This window comes from Typopeltis vanoorti, chromosome 12 (assembly GCF_054136105.1).
Source record: "Typopeltis vanoorti isolate ZY-2024b chromosome 12, IOZ_Tvanoo_1.0, whole genome shotgun sequence".
NCBI classification, from domain to species: Eukaryota; Metazoa; Arthropoda; class Arachnida; order Uropygi; family Thelyphonidae; genus Typopeltis; species Typopeltis vanoorti.
The window spans coordinates 98,067,323-98,094,414 of NC_143560.1; the positions used below are offsets into that span (position 1 = coordinate 98,067,323).

Below are 27,092 nucleotides of genomic sequence, written 5' to 3' on the forward strand. Positions count from 1 at the left end.
CTTTAAGGAGTGATCATACTTTTCTGCATGCTCACCACACGGTGATTAATTACTGAGCCAACACTTTCTCCATTCAAAGGTATAGCAGTAAAACAGTTTTTCAGGCTGACTGTTTGATAGTGGAATAATCCTTTTGTAACATATCATGAGGACTTCCAACCAGTGGATAAATAATTTTCTAATACTTGCACTTCCAAATCATACCTAGAGGGATTCAGGATAATAGAAGTATGCAGTGGGATGCTGTTATGAGGCCACATATGGACCATAGCCTGGGCATTCCTTCTATGGGAATTATATCCAGAAGTTTTTCCCTCCTGCTGCCTAAGTTTCTAACATCACCATACTATTTTTCTCACTGAGCACAACCTCCCACTTTTAAGAAACATATCAGCAGGCTACATTTTTCTCCTTAGTTGCTTGTCCACTCAAGGCACTATACTGTTATAGGTCTTGTGACCTTTCATATGTGGAGTCAACATAAAAAAAACTCCCATGAAAAATATCATAATAAATAACAGTAACATTGCAGTTTAAAAATAAAAAATATTAAACAAAAATCAAAAATACAACAAAGAATTGTTTTTTTTGTTGTATCTGGTCTGGCACAACATAGTATTGACACTAAACACAGTATTCAGTGGAATGAAACTTCTCCATAGAAGCAGGTTTTAAATATGAATGCCTTTTCAAAGAAAGTTGCAAGCTCTTTTACATCGGCCAAATCTGAATCGGAATGTTGTCCCTCTCTCCCAAAAGTTTGGGAGATTCTTATCTTATGTAACCATCAAAAATAGTTTTTAATAATATTATTTATTAATATTAATTTTTAGCATCCAGCAATAGTTTTTAATTGGTAAACCACCAACTGCTGAATGTACCCTGTATTCGAATTCCTTTGATTTGCTTGTTTCTACACATTGATGATGTACTGTTATTTTCAGTATGAAATATCTGTACTTTCAGTTCATTAAAGTTATTTACTGTGGTTATCGTGTGATTTATTGTTTACACTTTTCACATCTTTGAATTAACATTTCTATGTCCTTGAAAAAAGAGTTTGTACTTTTGTTTGCAAAATGGTCTAAAACTGCATTTTCTTCCTTTAAGTTAAAGGTATAGTAGTAAAATGTTTTCTCAGGCTAGCTGCTTGATAGTGGAATAATCCTATTGTAACATATCATGAGGACTTCCAGGTCTTTAAGGTCTTTCTTCAGTTTCGAGAAAAAATAGTAGTCACAGGATACTAGATTTGGGCTGTAGAATGGATGTTCAATCTCCTGGAAGCTACAGTCCTTCACTGCAGCCTTCGCAACAAGAGCCATATGGACTGGTATATTGTCGTGAAGCAGGCAAACACCATGTCTCAGCATTCTTTGTCTCTTCTCCTTTATGGCATCATGCAGTTTGTGCAGGAGTGAAGCATAATATTCTGCATTCACAGTGGTATTCCTTTCCTTGAAGTCAATCAAGAGAATTCCCCCAGCAATTCCAAAAGATTGTTGCCAAGATCTTCTTGGTGGAGTGAGTGAAGTTGACTTTTCTTGGCAATGCTTGCCTGGTTTGCACCACTTCATGGATTCTCTTTTGGAAAGAGGATCATAATAAAGGACCATGATTTTCTTCTCAGTGACAATGGATTCCAGCACTTTTTTCTGATTCCCTTCCTCTCCTGAATTGAAGAGAGAAGTTGAGGTACTCACTTTGCACTTACCTTTTTCATGTGAAGCTTCTTGTGAATGATGCAAAAGACAGTTGTTATAGAGAGCCCAACCTTGCTGAGATTTCTTTGATCTTCAGCCATCTGTCATCGAGCAGTTTCTCCTCAACAAGAGACATTTTCTTCAGTCATCACTTCTGCAGGCTGACCATCATGAGGATCATCTTTGATGCGCTCTCTCTTCCTAGGCGAAACTGTTTAGCCCATTCCTTCATGGTAGAATATGAAGGAGAAGCTTCTGCATAAACACCTTCCAATCGCTGTTTGATAGCACTTGGAGAAAGCCCTTCTTTGGTGAAAAACTTTATCACAGTGCAGTACTCAATTTTTAACATTATGGCCACTTAGTGTGCCACGTTATTAGTCAAGCGAGTGCCTTCAACTGAATGACACAGGTAGAGAGTTGAAACTAGTACATTAACCTCCCTATAGATGCTGCTATTTGTCATGCATGGCATTTTAAAATTGGCACAAAGTTTGTATGTCAGGCCAGAAACATTTGGAACCTACCTCATATGTTACTTTATAATTTTATCATTGTATTGTACACGTATGTCTCGATATTTAAATCTATCCATATAGCCTAAACATGCAGGAACTTTCTTGCTACCCAGTACATATTTGATGAAGTACCCACTATGACATTTAAGGGCATAATGATTCTTCACATATAACATTTATCTGCATAAAAAAGTAAAAATTGGTAACCATGTTTCTATTATAAATTTATCTGGTTAAAGACATAATGCTTATTCATGCATAATACTTTTTAGCATGCCAAAGCTTAGTCATATTTCACATTTTCTGATGCATTTTGTAATCATTAATTCAATTTTTTTTTTAAACATATATATTATTTATTTATTTATTTTCATATATAATGACTTCAGAAAATTTTCCATTTTCTTGTTTTTAAAGATGATTCCCACACATAGATATAAATACTGTACATGCAGCATGATACGGTACAATGCATATATATGTGTTCTCTGTTACAAGGAATGAAGTGTTACTTCATTCCTTATATGGTAAAGCAGCTGCATTAGCCTGCCTACAGTTAGTTGCCCTTTAATGAACACTTGAATGCATAAGTGAAAACATAATTTTAAATATTTCATTTTTAAATTTCTTAACTTGAGCAACCGTGATAATCCTTTAGGAAATGTTGTATTGCCAAACTAGATATATAAATCTTATTTTTATAACAAGATTAAAAACTATTGCGAGAAACAAGGCTTTAATAAATGTTACAAGTTTTTTTATTCAAGTAGCATCTTTTGTTATTGGAAAATTAAAAATTAAGTGATGTGTGTATTTTATTTTATTTTTTTTAGAGTGAAAGGTATTATATCTTCCAAACATGGTCTTGAAACTCAACCAAGGCTTGTAGATATTATTGCAGCAGTACCTCCTGATTATAAGAAGGTAATTGAAATTCATAATCTTATTATTACTTTCTATTATAATCTAATATAATATTATAATACTTTCTATTATAATAAGGAACCAAGCATTGCTTGGTTCCTTCACTCATACTTTTTTTTAAAATAATAGTAATAGACTTTTATTTGCTCAGTTAGTAAAGACTATGCTTTTTTTTGGAAAGACCAGGATTTGAATCCTGCCTAGTATGTAAAGAACTTTTGTAAGAGTGTTTTGATTTGAAACTGAGTTGCTAATCTCATACTGAGGTGGTAGGATTTTTTTCCTCTCTAAAACTCAAGATTTTCAGCCTCCAATGTGGGCAAATATGAGAATGGGGAACTGGACAATGAGACTTATTTGTGCCTATGGTCCCACAGAAGGTTCTACTAAGGTAGAAGTGGAGGAATTTTTTGAGGCTTTAGAAAAAGCAACTGACACAATGAAAAAGGAAAAGTTAGTCCTTGTTGGGGATCTAAATAGTAGAGTAGGAAATGATTGTGAGACATACAAAAATATTTTGGGAAAATTTGGAGAAAAGAGCAAAGCTAATAATAATGGCAAATATCTGTTGGATTTCTGCTCAGGACATGGACTGGTTATTACTAATAGCATGTTCCAACATAAAAATGTGCACAAATTCACATGGAGAGAAGAGGCTAGGAATAAGAAAAGTCTCATTGACTATGTTATTGTTGATAGTGATGTTTTCTCCCTGGTGCAGGACACCAGAGTGTACAGAGGATTTGAAATTGGAAGTGATCACTATTTAGTCTTGAGCAGGATAAAATTGAATTTCATATTGAAAAGAATAACATGTAAGAAAGTTTTAAAGCGAATAAAAGTTGAGCAGCTCTCAGATGTGAACTGTAGACTAAAATACAGAAATATTATTGAAAAGAAAATGAAAGAGTTTGAGAACAAGAATCAAACCTTGGAGATTCAGTGGCAAACTCTGAAGGAAACATTGATTGATTCTGCCAGAGAGGCATGTGGTGAGGTTGTGTGCAAGGATAAAAAAATCAGAACTCCCTGGTGGACACAGGAAGTTAAAGAGGCAGTGAAGGAAAAGAAGAAAGCATATCAAAAGTTCCTGGCAAATAAGTCAGCTTTTACTCTTACAGAATACAGAGACAAATGTAAGAAAGCTAAACAGTGTGTAAAACTAGCTAAATAAAAGTCATGGGAGGACTTTGGCAAGAATATAGAAAATAAATATCAAGAAGGTGGCAAAATATTCTGGAGGTTGTTGAAGAAGCTTAAGAATGGAGGAAAGAGTGCTTTAAAAGGAATTAGAGATGATAAAGGTGAAATGAAAACAGGAGAAAAAGATATCCTTGAAGTATGGAGTAATTACTTTGAAAAACTGCTAAATGAAACAAGCAGTGATGACAGCACAGTGATAAAAAACACTGACCAGGCATGCAGTCAGGAATACATATTCATACTTGAAGTAGAAAAAGCCATCAAAGGCTTGAAATGTGGAAAGGCAGCAGGAGTAGATGATATTCGACCAGAAATGCTGAAGTATGGTGGTATAAGAGTCTTACAGTGGCTGCACTGCATAGTTCAGAAAGCCTGGACAGAGGGACGAATTCCCGATGATTGGAGTAGAGCTCTCATAGTACCCATATATAAAAAGGGAAATAAAACTGAATGTGAGAATTACAGAGGTATTTCCCTACTGAGTGTTCCTGGCAAGATCTATGCAAGTATACTTGAGAAACGGTTGAGAGGAATTGTGGAAGAAAAGCTTGGTGAAGAACAAGCTGGATTCAGGCCAAATAGAGGCTGTCAGGATCAGATCTTCACTTTACGACAAATAGTCGAGAAAGCATGGAAATATAACAAAGATCTGTATTTAAGTTTTGTCGATTTGGAAAAGGCATATGACAAGGTGCCAAGAGAGAAGCTATTCAATACGCTGCAGTTATATGGTGTCAATGGGGCATTATATCAAGCAATACTTAGTCTTTATTTGAGTTGTGAGTCAGCAGTTAGAATTGAAGGAAGTACAGGAAGATGGTTTAATGTTAAATCTGGTGTGAGACAAGGATGTACATTATCCCCTCTGTTATTCATTATCTATATGGATCACATTATCAAGGAATGTGGTATTAAACCTGATATCAAAATTGGAGATGTTAATGTCAGCTATTTGCTTTATGCGGATGATGTTATACTTCTAAATAAATCCGCTACAAGTCTGCAAGATTCTCTGACTAAATTGAATAGCTGTTGTAATAGATATGGTATGAGGGTCAGCAATAAAAAGACAAAGACAATGAAAATAGGCAGAATCATTGAAAATGTCAACTGTGTTGTGAATGGAGAACCTGTGGAACAAGTAAAACATTTCAGCTACTTAGGCACAATTTTTACTGAAGATGGTAAACTAAATATAGAAATAGACAACAGAATCAGCACAGCTGGTATCGTGGGAAGTCAATTGAATAAATTCATATGGAATAAGAAAGAAATTAGTTGGAACACTAAATTAGCTGTATACAAGACTGTGTTCAAACCAATTTTAACTTATGGATCTGAGAGCTGGGTCAGAAGTAAAACACTTGACCAAAGACTAGAGACCGCAGATATGAGAGTCCTGAGAAAGATTAGAGGCGTGAACAGATGGCATCAATGGCAATATCATATGAAAATGAGGATATTAGGAAAGAACTTGACATTGTCAGCATCCAGGAATGCGTTAGCAGAGCTAATCTCAGATGTTATGGTCACTTAAATAGAATGGGAGAGGAAAGATTAGCAAAACAAGTGTTCTCTGCCAGGTTGCCAGGAAAACGACCCAGAGGAAGACCAAGATATAGGTGGATTGATACGGTACAAAGTGCCTTAGACGATAGAAATATAAGATCTGATAATGTTGGAGTCTTGACAAGTAACAGACTGATTTGGAGGAAAATTGTAGATAGGAAGTTAGTAATGATGTAATTTTTTCATGTAGTACTGTCATATCCTGTACACCCCTTGAGGGTACATGGCAGGAATTTGATGATGATGATGATGACTTAGTAGAGTATGCAAATAAGATTAACTTCTCTATAACAGCATTAATTTTGTGAAGTCTAGTTATATTTGACTCTGACAGTCCATTGAGCTTAACATGAAAGGAAATGATGAAGATAATTTTATATATTAAACATCATCATTTGACCTCCCCCACCCCAAATATTATCCCTGAATGTTTGAATCAAATAGGGTGTTTCATACAAACATTTTGATCCAAGGAGTTGATCATTGGTGCTGGCATGTGTGTCAGTACCAAAAATTAAATGATTAAATTTATCTACCACCTACACAGTATTCAGAAATTGTTGAACTTTTTTCACTTGGTTATAAATTAAAGATGCCAAGAAGTTACATTCTTGGTTTATCCTTTATCTAAGTGCAAGCAAACAAAGTTTGCAAGTAAAGCATCTTCACGACTGGGCTGCTTGTACCTAGTATAGCTATAAATTCTGTTACAACTTGAACAATGCATAACCCTTTCATCTATCAGTAAATCATTTAAAACTTTCAGCACATGTATAGCAGCAATCAGTGTTTGAAATGTCCCCATTTTGCCTTCACTCACACCTGAAGTCTGTGAAGCCACATATCACGGCATGCACAACGTCCAACAGAAATGCTGCTACTGCTCACTCCAAATCCACTTTCAGGCTAGTGATTGTGGGTGTTGGTGGTGTTGAAGTCCAACGGATTCAGATCAGGACTTCTAGATGGCTAATCAGATTGGCTAATTCATGTTGTTGGGCACATTTACCTCTAACCACTGTTGTGTGGTCCTTGCCTTGTATGCAGGGGCTGGATCCTGTTGGAAGGTCCACTGCCTACTGTGAAACAAGGTGTTGTTCAGGGGCTGTACCACAGGTTCAGTGTGCTGTCTTGATACACTTCGTCAGAGGTCTTGACCTCTTTCTTGCAGAAATGCAACTTGGATATCTCCTGATACATCCCCCCCCCCCCAACAAAACTATCACTGACGAAAGGTCATGACCTCTCTGAATCCTGGGTGCTATGGCACTTGCTGTGCAACCATCCGGGACACATGTGGCAGTTAAATGACTCTTCGATGTTGAAAATTTTCTCGTCTGTGAAGAGCTCTGTGTCTGTTGTTTGCATACACCAGAGAAGTGCCTTTGATTTTATCACCTTCTGCCACATAAGTTGTGGTGTTAGGAAGTGTCCAGTAGATCGAAAATAGGCCCTCACCCCCAGGTCATCATTTAGTACACGTGACATTGTTCTTTGCAAAATTAACTTTCTGCGGCATCGCTTTCTGTGTTCCCACAGGATTCTGGAAGAGGTGTATCTTCACAGCCCTCACAAGCTGTTGTGTCTTACTGCAGTGTGGTCAACCTGTTCTTTGGCGGTCAGATACATCTTCTGTATCGTTATAACATTTAATAGTCTGATACACAAACAACCTACTGATCACTAGGGGTTTTAGCATGTTGAAAATGACAGGTGTCTGCATTCCAACCTTGTGAAGTGTTATTACTTCTACACACTTCTCATAATCTTCCCACTGCATGTTAACCTGTACAACTAGACAACTCCCTCTCTCTCTCTACTGATAAACACGCAAATGTTGGTTGTGCACAGCACCACTAAAGAAATGTGGCTTGCACAATTCTTTGGGCAGTGCAGGTTTATGCAGAAGTTGTAACAGTATTTATGGCAAAACTGTGTAGATCATGTGCATCCTTGTTTTGCACCTAATTTAACATCAAACCATCTTTCTGAACCTCTTTAAATTCTAGCTGCTGACTTACAACTTATATGTGAACTATGTATTGCCCCATTTACATCATATAACTGCAGCTTTCCTCTTGGTACCATGTCATATACATTTTTCAGGTCCTCAAAACTTAGATACAGATCTTTGTTACATTCCCATAATTTCTCAATAAGTTGTTTTAATGTGAACATCTGATCCTGACAGTTTCTGTTTGTTTTGAATTCAGATTGCTCCTCTCGGCCCTTCCACAATTTTTCTTAGCCTTTTCTCAAGTATGCTTCCACAAATCTTACTTGGAATGCTCAATAACGAAATTCTTATGTAATTCACACATTATAGATGAGTACTGTGATAGCTCTACTTTGTCATCTGGAATTTGACCTTGTGAACAGGCTTTTGTTTTGTTATTCAGTGTAGCTGCTGTAAAATTTTTATATCTCCATATCTGGTCATATATCGTCTAGTCCAGTGGTCGCCAAAGTGGTCGATATCGACCCTCAGGAGTCGATATAACATTGTTAGGGGTCGATAGAAAAATATAAGACATCATTGTATGGGTAATATTTAATTCGGTTAACTTGGATTACCTCCATCCTGAATGACAATGCAGTTAAGAGTGAATCGTGGGAACAGTGACATGAATAGGACCTGTAAGATGGAGCAAGGTCATCAAAATAGTTACGTAGGCCAAAATGACGTATTTACTAATAAACGGATGTCCGTGGTTCTCGCCCGTGGTACATCCTATATATACCTATAGGAAGATTGCATTATTATTATTTTGTTATCTAAATTAAATTTTATATTTTATATATTATTTATCGCTTCTATCAAATATATAATGTTAATAAGGACGTCAAAAACGTATTTCTTTGACATTAAACCAATATAATAATATATACTATATTATACATACAAGAAACAATGTAACTATAAAATAAACAATCTAAAAACTCGCATAAGCATCTTTTTTTGCTTGTCCTGACATAATTACGTAATAGTAAAATAGAGGGGGGTCGATGGTCAAAGAAGTTTGCTGACCTCTGGTCTACCACTGTTGTCACGGCTTATTTCATTTAGAAACTTCTCATAGTAATTACTTCAAGTGTCTAAAATATATTTATCTTTTGTTTGTCACCATTATCATATCTGATTCCTTTTACGTACTTCCCCACCCCCACATTTTTTTTGGTTTTTCAATCCTCTCCAGAATATTTTGCCACCTTCCTGCTATTTATTTTCTATGTTCATGCCCAAGTCTTCTGATGGCTTTTGCTTAGCTAATTTTACACAGTGCTTTGCCTTCTTCATTTTTCTCTGTATTCTCTAAGATCACATGCTGACTTACTTACTAGTCTTTTGCTACACTTTCTTCTTTTCCTTTACTGCCTCTTTACTTCCTGAGTGTGCCATGGAGGATTTTTTTATCCTTCAAGACAACCTTACCACATGTCTCTCTCCCTTAATCAGTAAATTATTTTTTTTTTTCATGGTTTGTCACTGAATCTCTAAGGTTTGGTTCTTATTTTCAAACTCTCTTATTTATTATTATTTTTTGAATATTATTATCATCATCATTATCAGAGACCTCCAGGGAGTCAAGGACTCATCGAGGGAGGCCATACATCACACACACCCAATGTCATACTTTCTATTAAGCTCTTTCACACTGGATGTACTCACCACGTCAACAGGCAAATTGTTTCACTCACTGACTACTCTGAGAGAAAAATCTATCTCTCATCCATTTCTTAATTGCACACAAACTTAACTTCCACGGAAGCCTCCTTATCCTCTCCCCACCTGCCATATAATGAAAAATTTCATTAGTTGATAACCTATAAACAGCTTTTCAGAAATTTATACACCTTTATCATCTCTCCTCTTTCTGCTATTTATCACTGTCTGCAATTCACATGCTCTCAATCTGTCCTTGTAAACTACATCCCATAATTCTGATATCATCTTTGTTACTCTTTGTACCCTTTCCAAAGTTTCTTTATTCCCTTTGAACCTAGGATACTATATCTGGGCAAGTAGTTCAGGTGCAGTCATATCAAGGTCTTGTAAAGAGGCAAAAGTACTTCCTTATCCTTATATGTCCTAATGTCGTTTCAACACTGCAATTATCTTCTGAGTTGTATTTGCAATTTTTGCAATGTGAACTTTGAATTTCAGTTTCCTATCCACCATAACTCCAAGATCCCTAGCCTCATCTATTTCTTGTAAAATAATCTCACCAATATATGCCATTGAAAATCTCATCACACCAAACTTTATACTTACTAACATTGAATTCCAGGTTATTCAAATCATTCTGCTGATATTCCATTTGGCTGTATTGCTGAATTGATATCCAGATTATGGAACAACTCTTGAGCCTCATTCTTATGCACCTCTATCACTTCATCCAGTGTAGTGGTAGCATTGTGCATGATGTTTCTGGTTTATAGATCTTGGCAAAGCAGATACTCATTATTTAAACAATCTCATCTATTCTGACATAGGGGTAATTTGCATTCATAGGATTATTCGTCCACATTCATTTTTTCTTTTACTTGCAGTATAGCAATAAACTTTTTCAGATTGCCTTTAGCTAGCAGGGACAATTTCTTATCATACTTTGATTTAGCTTTCATAACACTCATAACTCTTCTGACCTGTGCCTCATATGTTCCATAAGGCCTTTCACTCTTATTTGTATGATATTCCTTCTACATTATTTTCTCCTTATGGATCTCTTGCTTAATAAGTTTGCGCATCCATTTCACTCCCACCCTATTTGTTCTTGGCTCTAGGGATGCATTCAGTTACTACCTCATTTAAGCGCCCTTTTCAAAACTTTCATGTATTGCTGATATCCTTGCCATTCAGTAACTGATGCTATGGCACCAAAGATAGTATTCTCCTGAATGTGTCATAATTTCCAGAATTGTAGTTCAGCATGTAACCTGTCTTAATTGGAACATCCATATAGTTAGCTACTTCCCAGGTCAGTACAGCATGATTGCTGTCACCAACTGGTGACAAAATAGGCATGTTTGTAATTGAGACCCTTCCTGATGCTATGATCAAATCTTGACACTCTTTGACCTCTAGTTTCTTCTTTCACATGCTGCTCGAGAAAGTTGTCTCACAACAGTTAAATAAAATCTCCTTCATTCTTATCACAAGATTTCTCTTCTACCCAGTCATTGTTTGGATAATTTAAGTTGTCATAATGATTACTCATTGTAAAATGGTAATGCATTTCATCGTCCTGAGCAGCTAGACCACCAGGTCTGTAGAACACCCCACCATTTATTTTATCCTATTATCCTCATGACACCAGATAGCCTCAAACTCACTGCTAAATGGGACATCATTGTTATTACTTTCGTGAGTTTCTATCCTAACCAAACACAGATCATCTGATATCATTAGTAGAGCTCCCCTCCATCTCTTCCATTCTTCCTAAAAATACTATACCCTTTATGTTTGATTTCAGTTACTTCTAACTTTGATAGCCAGGTTTCACTAATGGCAATAATCTTAGGCCAAAACATGTTTACCAAGGCACTGTGCTTGTGTTTCAGATGCTCCTTGCATTTGTGTATAAATGTTAGATGTTACCTCCTGGTTTTTTTCGTATATACTTAAGTCTGCACTCTGTTTGACTTGGTTGGGCAACTTTCTCTTTTCAATCTGCAGACACACTTAAAAAGTCTGAACCCATAGAGTATATTTCCATTCTTTCATCAGATTCCTTACCATACTCAGTGACATTCATATCAATGTTGTGTTTGCTTATTACAGATCATGTAATATTTGTATATTTGAGTTTCCAGTTCACCTCTAAAAAGATTTATCACCATGTAAACATGATGATCGCTTCCAGTTTCAAATCCTCTGTATGCTCTTGTCTCCTAAACCAAATCAACAAGAAAACATTGCTATAAAAAATAAGTCACAGTGAGAATTTTCTTATTCTTTGCATCTTCTTCTCTCCGTATGAATTTGTGCACATTTTTATGTTATTATTATTATTGCACAGGCACCTCCATGAAGTCCCGAGTCTCATTGTGGGAGACCCAAACTATCAACATAATAACTGTCATATCTCGCCTTGAAAACTACTTACAACTGATTCAGGCAACCCATTCCATTCATTCATCACTCTCCAAGCAAAAACTCTAGTCCTCATGCACTTGCTGACCACATTCTTACTCAACTTCCAGAAATGACCTCTTGTTCTGCTCTATCTAGCCAAGTGTTGAAACATTTTCCCCTGCATCAATCCTATAAAATTCTCTAACTAACTTATATGTTAATATCATATCTCCCCCCCCCCCTTTTTTTTTCCCTATCAACCAACTTTTGCAATCCACAGACCTTCATTCTGTCCTCATAGGGAGCATTCCACAGACCACTCACCATCTTGTTCACTTGCCTCTGGATCCTCTCCACCACTTCCTCATAACTTCTTATGTTGATGGTGCCAATCTTGAACTCTGTTGATGTTTAGTTAGGATGTGTTTTGGGATTTATTGCAGTAGCTGAACTTTCTGCTGTTCACCATGGTTCCCTGATGAAGACAATGGGAACCTTGTTTAACTGAGCAACACCCCAGCCAGCATTAAATTCTCTGATGTTGTACCATCATTTTGCATTATGGTTCAAGCCAATAAGAATACAGTTTGGTTGACTAAATCCCAAATTGCCAACCCATCCTCATTTGTTCAGTATCCAGGTAGATTGCCTAACAAGGTACACCATAAGGTAGTAAGCATTGGACATTGAGTCAGAAGCCCTTATCAGGTCTCTGCATTTCTTAAAAGGAATTTCAGAGTTTTTTGATTAATTAAACTAATGCCAGATTTTATATGTATCATGGTCTGTTTATTTTGGTTCTATTTTCATTTGTTCTTATTTCGTAAAGCATTAAGTGAATTCCAAATATAAAGAGTAAAGACCATTTTTTTTTCTTTTTAGCATAATTATAAGATTATGATTATGCTCAACAACACATGCTACACTATAATATGCTAAACCATAGACACATCACTGTAGTAGGACTTGCAAACCTTAAATAACGCTGATGTATTGATTAAAAAAATAAGTGAAGAGATGGTCAGTTTTGATTATTATCTCAAATTGTCTTATACTGCTAAAATCAGCTTTATCAAGCCTTGAGCCATTTATGGACTTAACAAACCCACATCATATTGATTACTCTTTTAGGTTTCTAGCATTGTGTTTAGTCAACAGCATTCTTTAGTGACTGTAATGTTCTTTGTATTAGTAATGTGTCCTGTCATCTCCATCCAGGAGGTTGACTATCACAAATATCCATCTATTTCTCTCTGGGGCTTCTCTCTTGCTCTGCATAGTTCAGGTCCAGCTACCTGAACTATATCCTACCCTTTATGTTTTGAACCATTTGTGTCATTGTCTGTCTTTTTTCCTTTCACTTGCCTTCAATTCCTATCAGGACTTGGAAATGGAAAAATTAAAAGGGATAACTTTACATTTATTCTGGAAATGAAGAATACATGAGGTGTTGGGCTCATAATGAAAAAAGGAATTTCCACATGTAATAGTGATAGAAATGTATAATTAAAATGTTTTCCCTCTAGCATTTTAGAAATAATAATTTTGAATTACATAGTTATTTTTATTTTGGTAGATTCTTCTTCCAAAGTTAAGAGCCAAACCTGTTAGAACAGCAAGTGGGGTAAGTAGACAGATATCAAGATAAACCATATGAATTCCATATAGAATTAATTTTATCCACCAAATTTACTCACTTTTCCATTCCCTGTTTTCTAATACAAACTTCTACTTTTACATACTTTTCCCCAAGTTCATTCCATTTTAGAAATTATTCCAACAAAAGAAATTTGTTATGTATTCATCAATATTTTTCTGCTGTTTTGTTCTTGACTAGATATGTTATTGTTCATGGTTATTCAATTCTAATGACTGTTCAAGGACTAAAAAAATTCATGTGTTTTTTTATGATAAAAGCATTCTTAAAATTAACACAAAACTACTCTTTGTAACCTGTTTGAATAAACAAATAAGCATCTCAAAAAATAGCCTTTTCTCAGCAAGATACATATTTATAAATACAACTTCTAAATTAAAGTTTATAATATCAGCTGTTCATATAGTAGTTGTTCAGTGATTTAAAAAACAAACAAAAAAAACATCTTAAGGCAAACTCTTGCTTCCTTCATAGCCTGTATTGATGTCCACAACACCTACAAAACAACTGTTAATAAGGCTAGTTTGACATTTGGAAGGGCTAAATGTAAAAAATCCTTTCACACTAATAGTTGTGCCTTTTGGTTCCTTGCAAAACCTTTTAGATGCAAATTCCTGTCCATATTCTCTCCTTGGCAGTATTGCAATGTAAACTAAAGATAAAGCCAGCCTCTCGACATCATTCTTCTTATTCAGCTTCCACATTATGACCAAGGAAAATTGCTTCCATCTTTACCTGGAACATTGCATTAATGCCTTCTGCCAGGATGCATTAATGCAGTTCTTGCCAGAAAGATATGTGAAGAATGTTGATCAATCTGGATACCAAAAATGCTTCTGGACCTGCTAGTACTCCACAATTTTTGCCCAAGGGATGCACTTCTGATAAAGGATAGCTGTTAGTTCCAGAGTACATCTCTTGAGCTAATATGTTATATTAAGCTGGCTTGCACCTGACATCGTGGAAGCAATCATATATACACCTGGTTCGCAACCTCTTATTCTTGCCTCTGTGCTGTCTAGAGTAATGAGGGTCAACTTCTTCAACACTTGGAGAACTGTGAACTAATTAGTGATTCTATCAGTCAGATCTTCTTGCCGACATCACCCTCCTCTGGTCACTTGTGTGGAAAGGCTGTGCTGTTGCACTTAACATTTCTAATGATAGGGTTTGGCATCAAGGACTTCTCAAAAAAAAAAAAAAAAACTGCCATTTTCTCTCAGGCTGATCGCTGCATATCATGTTGAATTGCTGATAATAGCATTCTCCATTCCTCCTGCAGTTCTGAAACATCTGAAGCTTTAACCCCCCCCCCCCCTCTCTGCCGTAAACTCTGATTTCCACACCATCCTCCAATGTGGTAATGACATCTGGGTTCACCTTGAATGCTTCCAAAACGCACCTTTTTTTTGCAAAAAAAAAAAAAAAAAAAAAAAAACCGAAAAGAAAAGAGCCTTCATTCTTCTTTTGATAATTTTCACCTTAATAGTTAAGACTAGATTTTACTTCTTGGACTGACATTTACTTCTATCCTTTCCTGGTATAATCATATCACTTCTGTCATGTCCTCAGCTTCCAAAAAAGTGATTCTAGGAGTAGTCTTTTCCATGAAGCACCCAAGGCTTACAACTCAACAGATTATTTTTCTCACGATTCTTGCTTACACACAGCATTGATTTGCTGTAGCATTTGCAGCTTCTTGTTTGTTGGAGTGATATATGTGTCATACCATTCCATCTTCTAGCAAATCCATATAAGTTTTAGTACTCCTGTGCAAAAAAGGCTGAAATGTATTGTATTATAGTACTGGGGATGCAGATGCGGATTGGTATTAAATAGGTAAAGGGAAAACATTTTTTGCCATAAACAAATGCAAATTGTAATTCCATAGAAGTACTGAAACTTGTTTTCATAGGACAGAGGTTGCAGAAATGAATGAAATGAAAAAATAATTAGTTTGAAATAAAAGTTGGACTGCAAAAGGTTGGAGATCAATTACTGTTGTTGACATAATAAATTTTGAGGAGAGTGCTAGAATTATAGATGTCAGTTCAAGCAAACAGTAACCATGAAATTATCTAGAAGTTGATATCTATAGAGTAAGTATGTAGCACCTGTCTCATAGGGAATGAAGTGGGACAGGTCAGCAGAGGTCATTAACTATTCTACTTATTATTACTATACTTCTAATTGTTTAACTTGGTGAAGAAAGTCCATGGATTGTTTAAGGACATTTCAGAGGTATGTTCGGAAATGTGGGAGCAGTATTATTAGTTGGGATTTGCACAGCATTAAATAGTTTTTAAACAGAACATTGTGCAGAGCAGAAGAGACAGTTCAAGTTTTGGATACTGTCTGAAACTTGGAAACAGTATTCATAGTTGGAGTTTGGTGATGAGATGTAATGCCATCTCCAAGCTTCAGCTATGAATAACTTGGTTACATTGTAGATGATATATAATCTCATCAGCATGTTTAGTTTCGGGTTGTGCCAGTAGCTGACTTTTTAATTTTTGCCATGATTCTGTTATGGAAACAGTAGAATCCATAGTGTTCACACGTGCACACATTAAACCTGTACTGTATACAGTTTGGTTGGCTAAATGGCAAATTGTGAGTCTTTCCTCATTGGTTCAGTATCCAAATGGATACACTAATAATGAGGCATATCACTAAAAGTTTTGACATTTTACAAAAAAAGTTTCAGTTGGCTCTTCACATTCCTTGCAGGTCTACTTTGGAGGTCTCTTAAGAATCACCTTAGCAAGGTATATATCTGCCCAGTTTTAGATGGATGAAAGTGGTGTTAGTATCTTCAAAAACTATTAACCTAGGCTTGTTCAACATGTTTAATCTTATATTTTGCTTTCTTAATATTAATTTATCTTAATGACTCAAATTTTCTGTTCAAAATATCTGTTCAGTTGTGAATTTTTCTCTCTCTCTCTCTCTCTCTCTCTCTCTCTCTCTCTCTCACACACACACACACACACACACACTCCTTATTCAAAATCAGTGCATTCATTCTGTCTCAACCATATCTGAAACTAGATATCTATGTCAGCATTAGCATAATGTGTTTAAATCATAATAAACCACACAAATATATATAAAAGAAAATGTAAATGCTGAGTTTTTCTTTATATGGTTATGTGTTATGTTAACATTAAAACTATTTTGACTTTTATCTGTACTTGCAGTGAACAGCATGGTTTACTAAAGGAAGGTCATGTTTGAACAATTTGTTCACATTCTGTAATAATGTTACCATTGAGTTAGCCAAGGGGATTTTGCTAAGGCTTTTGACAGATTACAGCATGATGACTTGCATAAATTGAAGAATATGGGATTATATTATAAAATGTTAATGGGATAGATGATGGATGATGACATATCAGAAAGTGGTATATGGAGTATGTGAGTCCGCAAGATTTAAGGTAACCAGTTGATCAGTCCTTAATCTGCTGTTACTCAATCAATGACATCGGGAAGGATTTGACAGGAGACATACAGCTATTTGCTGATGATGAAAAGATAGGCAGGGTAATCAGGAATGTGGCTGATATGCAGTACTGGCAAAATGATTTGAAGAGGCTGTAATTGTGGACATGTGAAAATGGCTGTCAGTTCAGTGTTACTAATCGTAAAGTCATGTACTTTAGTGTGATTAGATATCCAATATTGTATTATATTGGTTGGATTATGCTAGAAGAAACTGATCAGGTTTAGTAGATAGAAAGTTATTCAAGTTATAGGAAGCATATTCAAGGGCTGTATGTTGGCCTAGTTGGCCGAGTGGTTAGCATATCTGCTCTGCAGCCAAAAGGCTGTGGGTTTGAATCCTGCCGTGAGCATGATGTTTGTGATTGTCTGTGAAAATAATAGTGGTGGTGCTTGATGGTAAATGGTGTTGGTGTAGATGATGAAGGTAGTTGCGGTTGGTGGAGACAGAGAGTTGTAGAGTAGGTACCCTCCCTCGATGAGTCTTTGAACTCCCTGGAGGTGTTATATAATAATATAGCAAAGATTGCAAATACAAGTCAGTGGATAACTGCAATGCTAAAATGAACTTTGAAATTTAAAGATAAGGAAGTCAGTTTGTCTCTTTACAAGGCAGCGATAAGACCTCATTTGGACTATTGTGCACAGGTCTGATTTCCGTGGTGATTCTGATATAGTGGAGATAGTGTAAAGGAGAGTATTAAAAATGACATCTGGATTATGGAATACAGATTGAGAATTTGTGGACTGCAGACACTAGCAAACTGGATAAAGAAGGGTGATGAGACTTACAAACTTCTGAAAGATTCATACAGGATATCAGTAAATGGAATTTTTTATTTTATGGAGGGTGCTGAAAGGACAAGAGCATGTCCTTGAAAGTTGAATATGAATGTTGACAAGAAAGGGATGAAAGCTCAGTTTTTTTTTTTCTCATAGAGTCGTGCTTGATTGGAAGTGGTTAGAGCAGGTAATGTGAATGAGTTCAAGAACACGTATGACAGATAGTGCTGGTAATATGTGGCCTCCCTCAATGAGTTCCTGACTCCCTGGAGGTCTCTTTTAATAATAATATTTGATAAACAAGTAAGTCAGATGTATATTCTTTCTCAAACAAACAAACCTTAAAAACAAATGTCACAGATTTGGTTAGCAAAACAAAAATAATAAAATGTATAAAATATATAATATGCATGACAAAGTGCTTTCGAGACTAAGAATTTTGGCACATATTGCACTTCCATTTCATGAAAGAGTAAAGTGCTTGCCTAATACTAGGATTTTTTTGTTTAATTTTTAACCGTGTGAACATGACCTGTAGTATCAGCTTTCTGTTTGCAAATAAATGTCATTATTATTAAATGATACCGCCACAGAGTCCTAGGGCTTATAGCTGCTGAAGGTTATGCTATACTAGTATAACATAGTATATGTTATATATTATGTCTTATATATGTATATATATGGCATATACTACACACCTCACAGTATTTTTCTTTTATTTATGTGTGTTCATTTGTCAGTTTGCCTGTTTTGTAGAAGGAAAAAAAAAACTTGTTTCCAGGAGAAGAAGAAAAAGAAAAACTACTGCCTTCATATGAGACCTCTTTCTTTCACCTGTCAGTTGAAAGAAAGAAAGACCATATAAAGATTCCCATGTCATGATGAAAATTGAACCCAATTCTTTTCCATTTGAAGGGTCCTGTTGTTCTTTCATCTGTACTACATAGGAGCCTAATTTACACCTGTGTAGTGGCCTCCATGTTTTTTAAAATGTATTAAACCATTGTTTTATTCATCTGTGAGACATTACTACATGTTTTTTACTAGTAACCCAGTTATTATTTGAAAAACATTAGATTGTTATGACATTTAATATTGTTTGGCATAAATGTCAGTAAATGTAAAGTCATTCACTTTGGCAAGATTAGATATCCAATGTCGTATTATATTGGTGGGATTATGCTAGAAGGAATAGATGAGGCTAGAGATCTTGGAATGTTGGTAGATAGGAAGTTGAAGTTCAGAGGCCATGTAGCAAAGATTGCAAATACAACTCAAAAGATAATTGCAATGCTGAAACGAACATTCACATGTAAATAAGGATGTAATTTTGCCTCTTTACAAGGCCTTGATAAGACCTCACTTGGACTATTGTGCACTAGTCTGGTCTCCTGGTTTCTATTGTGATTCTGATATAGTGGAGAGTGTTAAAAATGATATCAGGATTGTGGAATACTGCTTATGAAGATAGATTGAGAATTTGTAGACTGCAGACACTAGCAAACAGGAGAAAGAGGAGTGATATAATTGAGACTTAAGAACTTCTGAAAGGGTCATACAGGATTTCAGTTAATGGAATTTTTCAATTTATGGAGGGTGAGGAAAAGGGAAAGAGCGGGGCACCATTGGAAGCTGAGAATAAATGCTGCTAAAAAGGGGTGAGATCTAGATTTTTCTCTCAGAGTGATGCGATTCGAATGGATTGCCATTGGTGTGAGTGCAAGCAGTGTGAATAAATGAATAAAATTTAATTGGTACTTTTTAATAAAAATATTAAAAATAAATCAAGTGAATAGATGTGGTTATGTATTTGTTAAAACCACAAATACCAAATTTGTGATTATATCATTCCTGTAATTCAGCCTCTAAATATCTGAGGTGTTAAGTAATTGGGCCAATAGATAAATGAGAAATTAATTGTATTTTTGAGAAATATGCAGTCAGTTTTCCATTATAAACTATTATAATGAACTCATTTATAACAATACCCACCAGATGAAACCTCATGGCACCATTACTGTGTTAAAATTCATTATTGCAAACCTTTCACTATAACACTATCTTTGGACTATAAGTTTATAGTAAGAGTTAATAGTATTTTACTTAAATTCTATCGTTATCAAAGTGCTCTAATATGTTTGATTAAAGTATGTTTTTTTTTTTTTTAGATTGCTGTGGTGGCAGTAATGTGTAAACCTCATCGATGTCCTCATATCAACATGACTGGAAATGTTTGTGTGTGAGTATTAGCCATTTACTCTAAAATCATTTACTTCTTGCATGTTTGACAATTCAGTCCACTTATTCTCCATAAAATTTTTTTTGCTTTCTTAAGGACATCATGTTGAATTCTGATAGTTGAATTTACCTTTTATTCTCATTTTGAGCACAACTTAAAGAGAGCGTATTATAATAAAAATGGTGAACACTTAAATGAATAAGATTTTCTTTCCTCTTAATGCATTGCATTGGTGGCTTTATCCAGGCCACATATAGATCTAATTAATGCTCTGATGGGGTTATTAATCCTACCTACTTAGTCTGCTATGTCACTACCCTATCATGTATTGATAGGGTAGTTTCTTTCTTCTTCTCCTCTCTCTCTCTCTCTTTTTTTTTTTTTTTTGTGTGTGTGTGTGGGGGGGGGGACATGAGACTGATTAACTCGCTTTTGCTTGAAAAGATCTTATTAAGGTAGGGTTCTATTCATCCTGGACCAGATTAAAAAAACCCACTTCTTCCCAAGAAAAGGATGTTATTGTTATCAACCAAACTATATAGAGGCTTAGAAAATGTATTTATTTTTATCTGCATTTCAAACTAATTTTTATTAATATAGAAATTTCTAGTTTGAAATTTCCTTATCAAGATATATCAAGGGGAAAAAACAGTTCATTTAATAGATGGACTGACAATGTGCAATGTCTCCACAAATTGTACTCTGGCACTTCAGGTGGGAGTATTTCTACCTCACAAGCATACTTTCTCTAATTGAAGGAAATGCTAACTAGATCCCCAAGTAGTAGGGAAGTTGGAAGTGATGTGTGGTCTCCAGAGTAGGAGAACACTTTTACGAGTATGCCTGATATACCATAATTAACTAGGGAGGTAGTTATCATCCTCATTCAAGTTTAAGTTATCTCGAACTTTTCTATGCTATAGAGTTCTGGTCATCTCTTTAATCTTATCCTTCCAACATCTCATTCCATCTCTGGTGTAACATTCAGATATCATCTCTGTCCATTTTTGAATGTTATTGCATGGATCTTTTAAAGGCAGTTATAGTGTCTCTCACCCTGGTCTGAGCTGTAATCTAAATATAGTGCTTTCTATCTTGAATGGTAATACCAAGTAGTAATGTATCCATTTTCCTTTTTGAGTAGTCTTCACTTGTTGGTTCAATGTTTCAGTCAGAGTCTGTGTTTCACTTCTGTAGGTCATTATTAGAAGCATACACCTCTCAAATATTTTACTTTTAAAACAGATTGGAATGTCTCTTTGAGTGTTTCATAGCATTTTCTGAAGACCACCTAACCAAGTTGAATTCTTTGCATAACCTCTTCCTCTTTCTTTTTGCTGTGATTTTTTGCCCTGGCTTTTTTTTTTTTTTTTGGTTATGTATTTATTATTATTGCTTTTGTTTATATTTAATCTTTTTAATTTTTTTGCATTCAATTCATTGATCATTTCTTGTTCTGCTGAGTTTGCCTAAAAGAGCAATGTTATCAGCAAATCATAGGTGATTTAGCTCTTTTTCTTTTACTATAATTCCTCTATTTTTTTCATTCCAGATTTTTAAATATTTCTTGTGGGGCTGCTATAAATATTCTCTATTTCCTGTTAAGTTTCTTGCATCACTAACCATGAAAAACAGCAATAAGAAAAAAAAGCAACACTGCTGATCAGAAAAAAATCTCACATTAAAAAAAAAAAATTCCATGCAAAAATTATAATTGTTACTTGTTGCATTGTTGGCTGAGTGAGATACTGGCGTTTTGATTTCAAGCCACTTGTGATATGCAGAATTCTTTTATTGAAGACCTTTATTCTAGTAAGAATTATTTTATTTATTCAGTTGTTGTTGTGGCAGTTGTCTGAATTTGGAGTGGAAATCATGCAGGGATGACCTGCATGATTTCCACTCCAAATTCAGTAGTCTGCAGGAAAAGAGACTTGGTTAGAAAGAAGTAAAGAATTTTTATAAGGGCTTTTTCAGCTGAAGGTGAGTTAGCTTGTCTAATATGGAGGTAGCAGGATTTTCCTCCTGGAAACTGAGTTTTATCATTCTGAAAAACAACTGGCCAGAGAATATACACAAGTGACAGACAGACAGAGCAAATGATGCAGATAGGATTAAGTGTCCTATCAGAGCATTAATAAGATTTTTATGAAGCTAAGTTACTTGGTTGTGACAGGCCTTTGAGCCTAATACTTAAGGGGAATATGAAGATATAGAAATATGCAGAACATTTACCACTATTAGGAGAAATTTTATGAAATACATTATTATTATTATTATTAAGAGAGACCGCCAGGGAGTCAGGGGCTCATTGAGGGAGGCTACATACTACACACACCAGCTGTCATACTTATTCTTGAATTCATTCACACTGTTTGCACTCATAACACCCAATGGCAATCCATTCAAATCATGCACCACCCTATGAGAGAAAAATCTAGCCCTCACCCCCTTAGCAGCATTCATTCTTAGCTTCCAAGAATGCCCTCTTGTCCTTTCCCCACCCTCCATAAATTGAAAAATTCCATCAATTGAAATCCTGTATGATCCTTTCAGAAGTTTGTAAGTCTCAAAATAAGCGACATAGGATAGGAGTTAATTCTGGTGCACAAACTTTCAGGACAATTGGAGGAATGCCACCAGGGCCAGGAGACTTTTTTTGTGTCTAATTTAGACAGTAGTTTTTTGATCTCTTTCTGGCAAAAGGATATAGAGGACATTGTATGTTGGGCATCTGGAATGGTTGGGGGACATTTACCTTTGTCAATTATGCTTGCATTGGAAGCAAAGTGTGAGGCCAGGAGATTGACTTTTTCTGTAGGTGATGATGTAATAGAGCCATCTGGGTATGATATGGGTGGGAATAGTGTTGGGGCAGAAGCTATGACCAATTGCTTTGGCAAGAGACCAAAAGGCTTGGCTGTCATTTGGAAGCTTCCTGCCAAAGCTTGAATATAAGCACTAAAGGAGGATGGAGTTCTTGATGTGAGCTAGTTATGGTATGCTTGATTTTTCATTTATACAGCCTTGGCACATCTTTTGGAGAACCAGGGTTTATATAGGAGACAGCAATTCAGAGAAGCGTGGGGAATATATGTTTCCATGCCAGTGAGGATTACTTTGGTGATACATTCGGTGCACATGTTTGGATTGGAGGACTAGAAACAATAGTCCTACCATGGGAATGAAGCATAGTATAGTAATCTCGGAGGCTGTCCCACTTGGCACTGTTCTAATGCCAAACTACTCTTGTGTGGGCTGTGTGACTGTGTAAGCGTTGTTGCATGGGCAGGAGATGAGCACTGGATTGTGGTCAGAATTACCCATGGGACTCACTACATTCAGGGCGTATTTGGAAGGTCATTGGTAAAGAAGAGATCTAGATTATTTGGGGAGCAGTTCGGGTTATCTGGTATTCTGGTTGGCATGTGAACAATTTGTGTAAGGTCGCTAGTGATGGCAAATGTTTCAGCATCTCTGCCTGAACACAAGATTCATACAACTGGAGGAGGATGGTGTTATGGTCATTACGTGGTTGTTTATAGCTTGAAGCATTCTATGCTATGTACTTACTATTTCTGTTTTGTTCCCACTCTGAGCTGTAGGTGTTCAGATATCCATAAGGAAATCATCTTAAATGATACTGCACTTCTGTGTGGTGTGGGAGGAGGAAAGGTTAGAAAAATCACATTGAGTTGGGAGTTATCTATAATGATATCATGTTACAAAGTCATAAACTGTTTGTGTGTTCAGTGCAGTTTTGTACTAACAAGACAATTTTTTGTTTTAATTTAAGATCCCATTTAACTTACCAATTGTTGAAAATGTCATTAGTCACCCAAGCATTTGGACTAGAACAGTGGTCAACAAGCAAACTTTTGATACCTTTAAAACACTGAGAATTTTTACTTTTTCTAATCACTAGAAGCTCACATTTCTCCCCTTTCATATTAGCACAACAAAGAACTGTCACTTGCTCTTTTGAAGATTTAAATCCTTTAGTACTTTCGTTTTTAAACAAATAAGTATGCTCAGGCATTGCACGAAAATAGTCTTGTTTTGTCTGCATTGTAAATATCCTCTGGAGAATATTCAGCAATAAATTTTGGCTACTCGTTCTTAATCCACACATCAGCTGATAAAAAAAAAATCAGCACTTTTTTCTTCACCATGAATACACTTGTACACAATATTCTCTTGCTTTTTGCACCTTTTAAACCATTCATCAGTTGCAGTGAAATTTTCTTTGCCCATTGTTTTTGCAAGTTCTTCTGTATTTTGACGCATCAAAAGGCTCATTAATTGAAGCATTCTTTTCACGAACATTACTAAACCAAATTTTTAATGCTGATTCAACTTGAGTATCCTTACCAGATCGGGCTCTCCTCCAATCCATGTTCTCATTAGTAAGAGCTGAAGTTTCAATGTTCGATCTGTTTTTCAAGATCTTACACAAGAGTGGTTGTAAAATTTTTAAATGTACAGCCACACTATGCTGATTCATTTTGGGCACCTTATCACTCCATAATTCTTTGCTTTATCTTGAAAAGATAAATCTTTACATTTTTTACTTGCTAATGGCTGTTTTAACAAGCACTTTAAGTCAAATTCACTTACTGAAAGAGAGCATGAAAATAAACTCGGAAAAATCACATTTAGACTGTATTTATACCCCTTACCCCTGCATTTGCCTTGAAGATATAAGATTTACAGGAAGAATAAGATTAACAAAAAAGTCAGGTTTCAACCTGATTTTTTTGACAAATGTTCTTTGTCAAATTTTCTCCTGATTAACCTGTATTTCGTAGAATTCTGAGATGCAAAAGGCCAAACATTCGAGGATTATGATAACAATAACTGGAACTTTGATTATAATAGATGGATTATTTTAAATTCATTTTAAATGGTGTGTTTTGGGACCAACTGATTTTGATAACAATAGCCGATTGATAATATTATCCACGATCACGATAAGTGGATTCTACTGCATTATACAAAAATGTACAGAAATGTTTAATATGAAAAGAGAAGAGAATCCAGTACTCATAATAATTATAGTAATTATTGAAGTTACCAAACTAGAAATATAGCACCTCCATGGAGTTCGAAGACTCATCGCAGGAGACCCAATCTATCCACGCAATCTATCATACCTCTCCTTGAACCCATTAACAGACAAGGCACTCTCACAACTGACTCTAGCAACCCATTTCACTCATTCACCACTCTCTCGAAGCAAAAAATCTAGTTCTCACACCCCTACTGACCACACCTTGATTCAACTTCCAGGGATAACCCCTTGTTCTGGTCCATCTAGTCAAGTGTTGAAATATTTCCCCTGCATCTCTTTTTTGCCCTATCAACCAACTTCTGCAATCCACATTACTGAATCTGCAAACCAGATTCAGTAATTGGGGACTGAATCTATCCCCAATGGTTCCTATGGGGATAGATTCAGTCTATCCCCATAGGAACCATTCCACAGGCCACTCACCATCTTGGTCACTCTCCTCTGAATTCCTCTCCACTGCTTCTTCATCCTCAAGAAACCCAGGGTACCAGACTTGAGCACAGTAATCCAGATGTGGGCGTATCAAGGAATTATAAAGAGGAATTACAACTTCCTTATTTCTACTTGTTAATGAGTTCTTCACTAGCGAAGTAATGTTATGGGCTAATTTAGCAACTTTAGCAATATGTCCTCTAAACTTTAACTCTCTGTCTAGTACTACCCCTAAATCTCTAACTTCATCTATTTCCCGGAGTACAGTGTCATAAATGTAAACACAGCTTGTAATCTATTTATCCCAAAATGCATAAATTTACATTTCTCGAGATTAAACTCACACCCATTAACTTTTGCCCATACTGATAGCCTATTTAAATCTTCCTGCAAGCTCTCCACATCGCCTTGATTAACTATTACTCTACCTAATTTTGCATCATCAGCAAACAATTGAATATTTCCTTTCAGGTTATTTCCTATATCATTTATGTACAAATTAAACAGCAACGGTCCCAGCACTGAACCTTGTGGCACAGCACTAGTCACCCGTTTTCATCTTGATTCTGCCCCTCCATATACCACTTTTTGATATCTGTCCAGCAGCCACCCTCCTATCCATTTTTTGTAATTTGTAATAGCATAATAGTGTTCCATGTGGTATTCTGTCAAGTGTCTTTGCAAAATCATCGTGTAGCCATTTCCTTTATCCAACTCAGTTGTTACTCTATTATAAAAAGTTAGTAAATTACTAAGGCATGACTGACCCTTCACAAAGCCATGTTGATCCTCATACAGTATCATATTTTTATCTACCCATTCTTGATTTCACTTTTTTACCAATTTTTCTAGTACTTTTACCACCATGCCTGAGATACTGATTGGTCTATAATTTGCTACTGTAGTCTTAAAACCTCCCTTATGCAAAGCAATAATTTTGTCCTCTTTCCACTCCCTTGGATCTCTATCAGAGCTGAGATTTAAATTAAACAGCTTAGTCAAAGGCATTGCCAGTTTCCTAGCACATTCTTGAAAAACCCTAGCTGATATCCCATCTAATCCCACAGCTGTATTTATATAGAGATTCTACAATACCCTAAGAAACTCAAATTCATCCACCTCTGTTCCCACATTAGTGTCTGTCACATAGGTTAAAGCAGTAACCTCACTAGGACAATATATGCTTGCAAAGTGATCACTCAGTAAATCAACTATTTTATCTTCTTCTCTCTCCTCTTGACTATCATCACTCATTAAGGTTAATCTTCCGTAGTTATTCTTCCTCTTACTTGCCATATAATGAAAGAACTCTTTTGGATTTTGTTTGACCTGCTCGGCTAAATTCTTCTCATAATCTGATTTTGCCTTCCTTACCATGCTGGTCACCTTTCTTTTTATATACCCCCTCCCCCCAGC

General features: G+C 35.8%; 1 protein-coding gene across 3 annotated transcripts in view; it reads left to right on the plus strand.

Moving 5' to 3' along the window:
* Positions 1 to 27,092, plus strand: part of Elp3 (elongator complex protein 3) — a 292,722-nt gene that overhangs the window by 12,246 nt on the left and 253,384 nt on the right. For all 3 annotated transcript variants that reach the window (XM_090401875.1, XM_090401873.1, XM_090401874.1), the window contains exons 3-5: positions 3,055 to 3,145; positions 13,570 to 13,617; positions 20,103 to 20,173. In XM_090401875.1, coding sequence (XP_090258001.1) covers positions 3,055 to 3,145; positions 13,570 to 13,617; positions 20,103 to 20,173 — 210 coding nt within the window. The remainder of the gene's footprint in view (positions 1 to 3,054; positions 3,146 to 13,569; positions 13,618 to 20,102; positions 20,174 to 27,092) is intronic.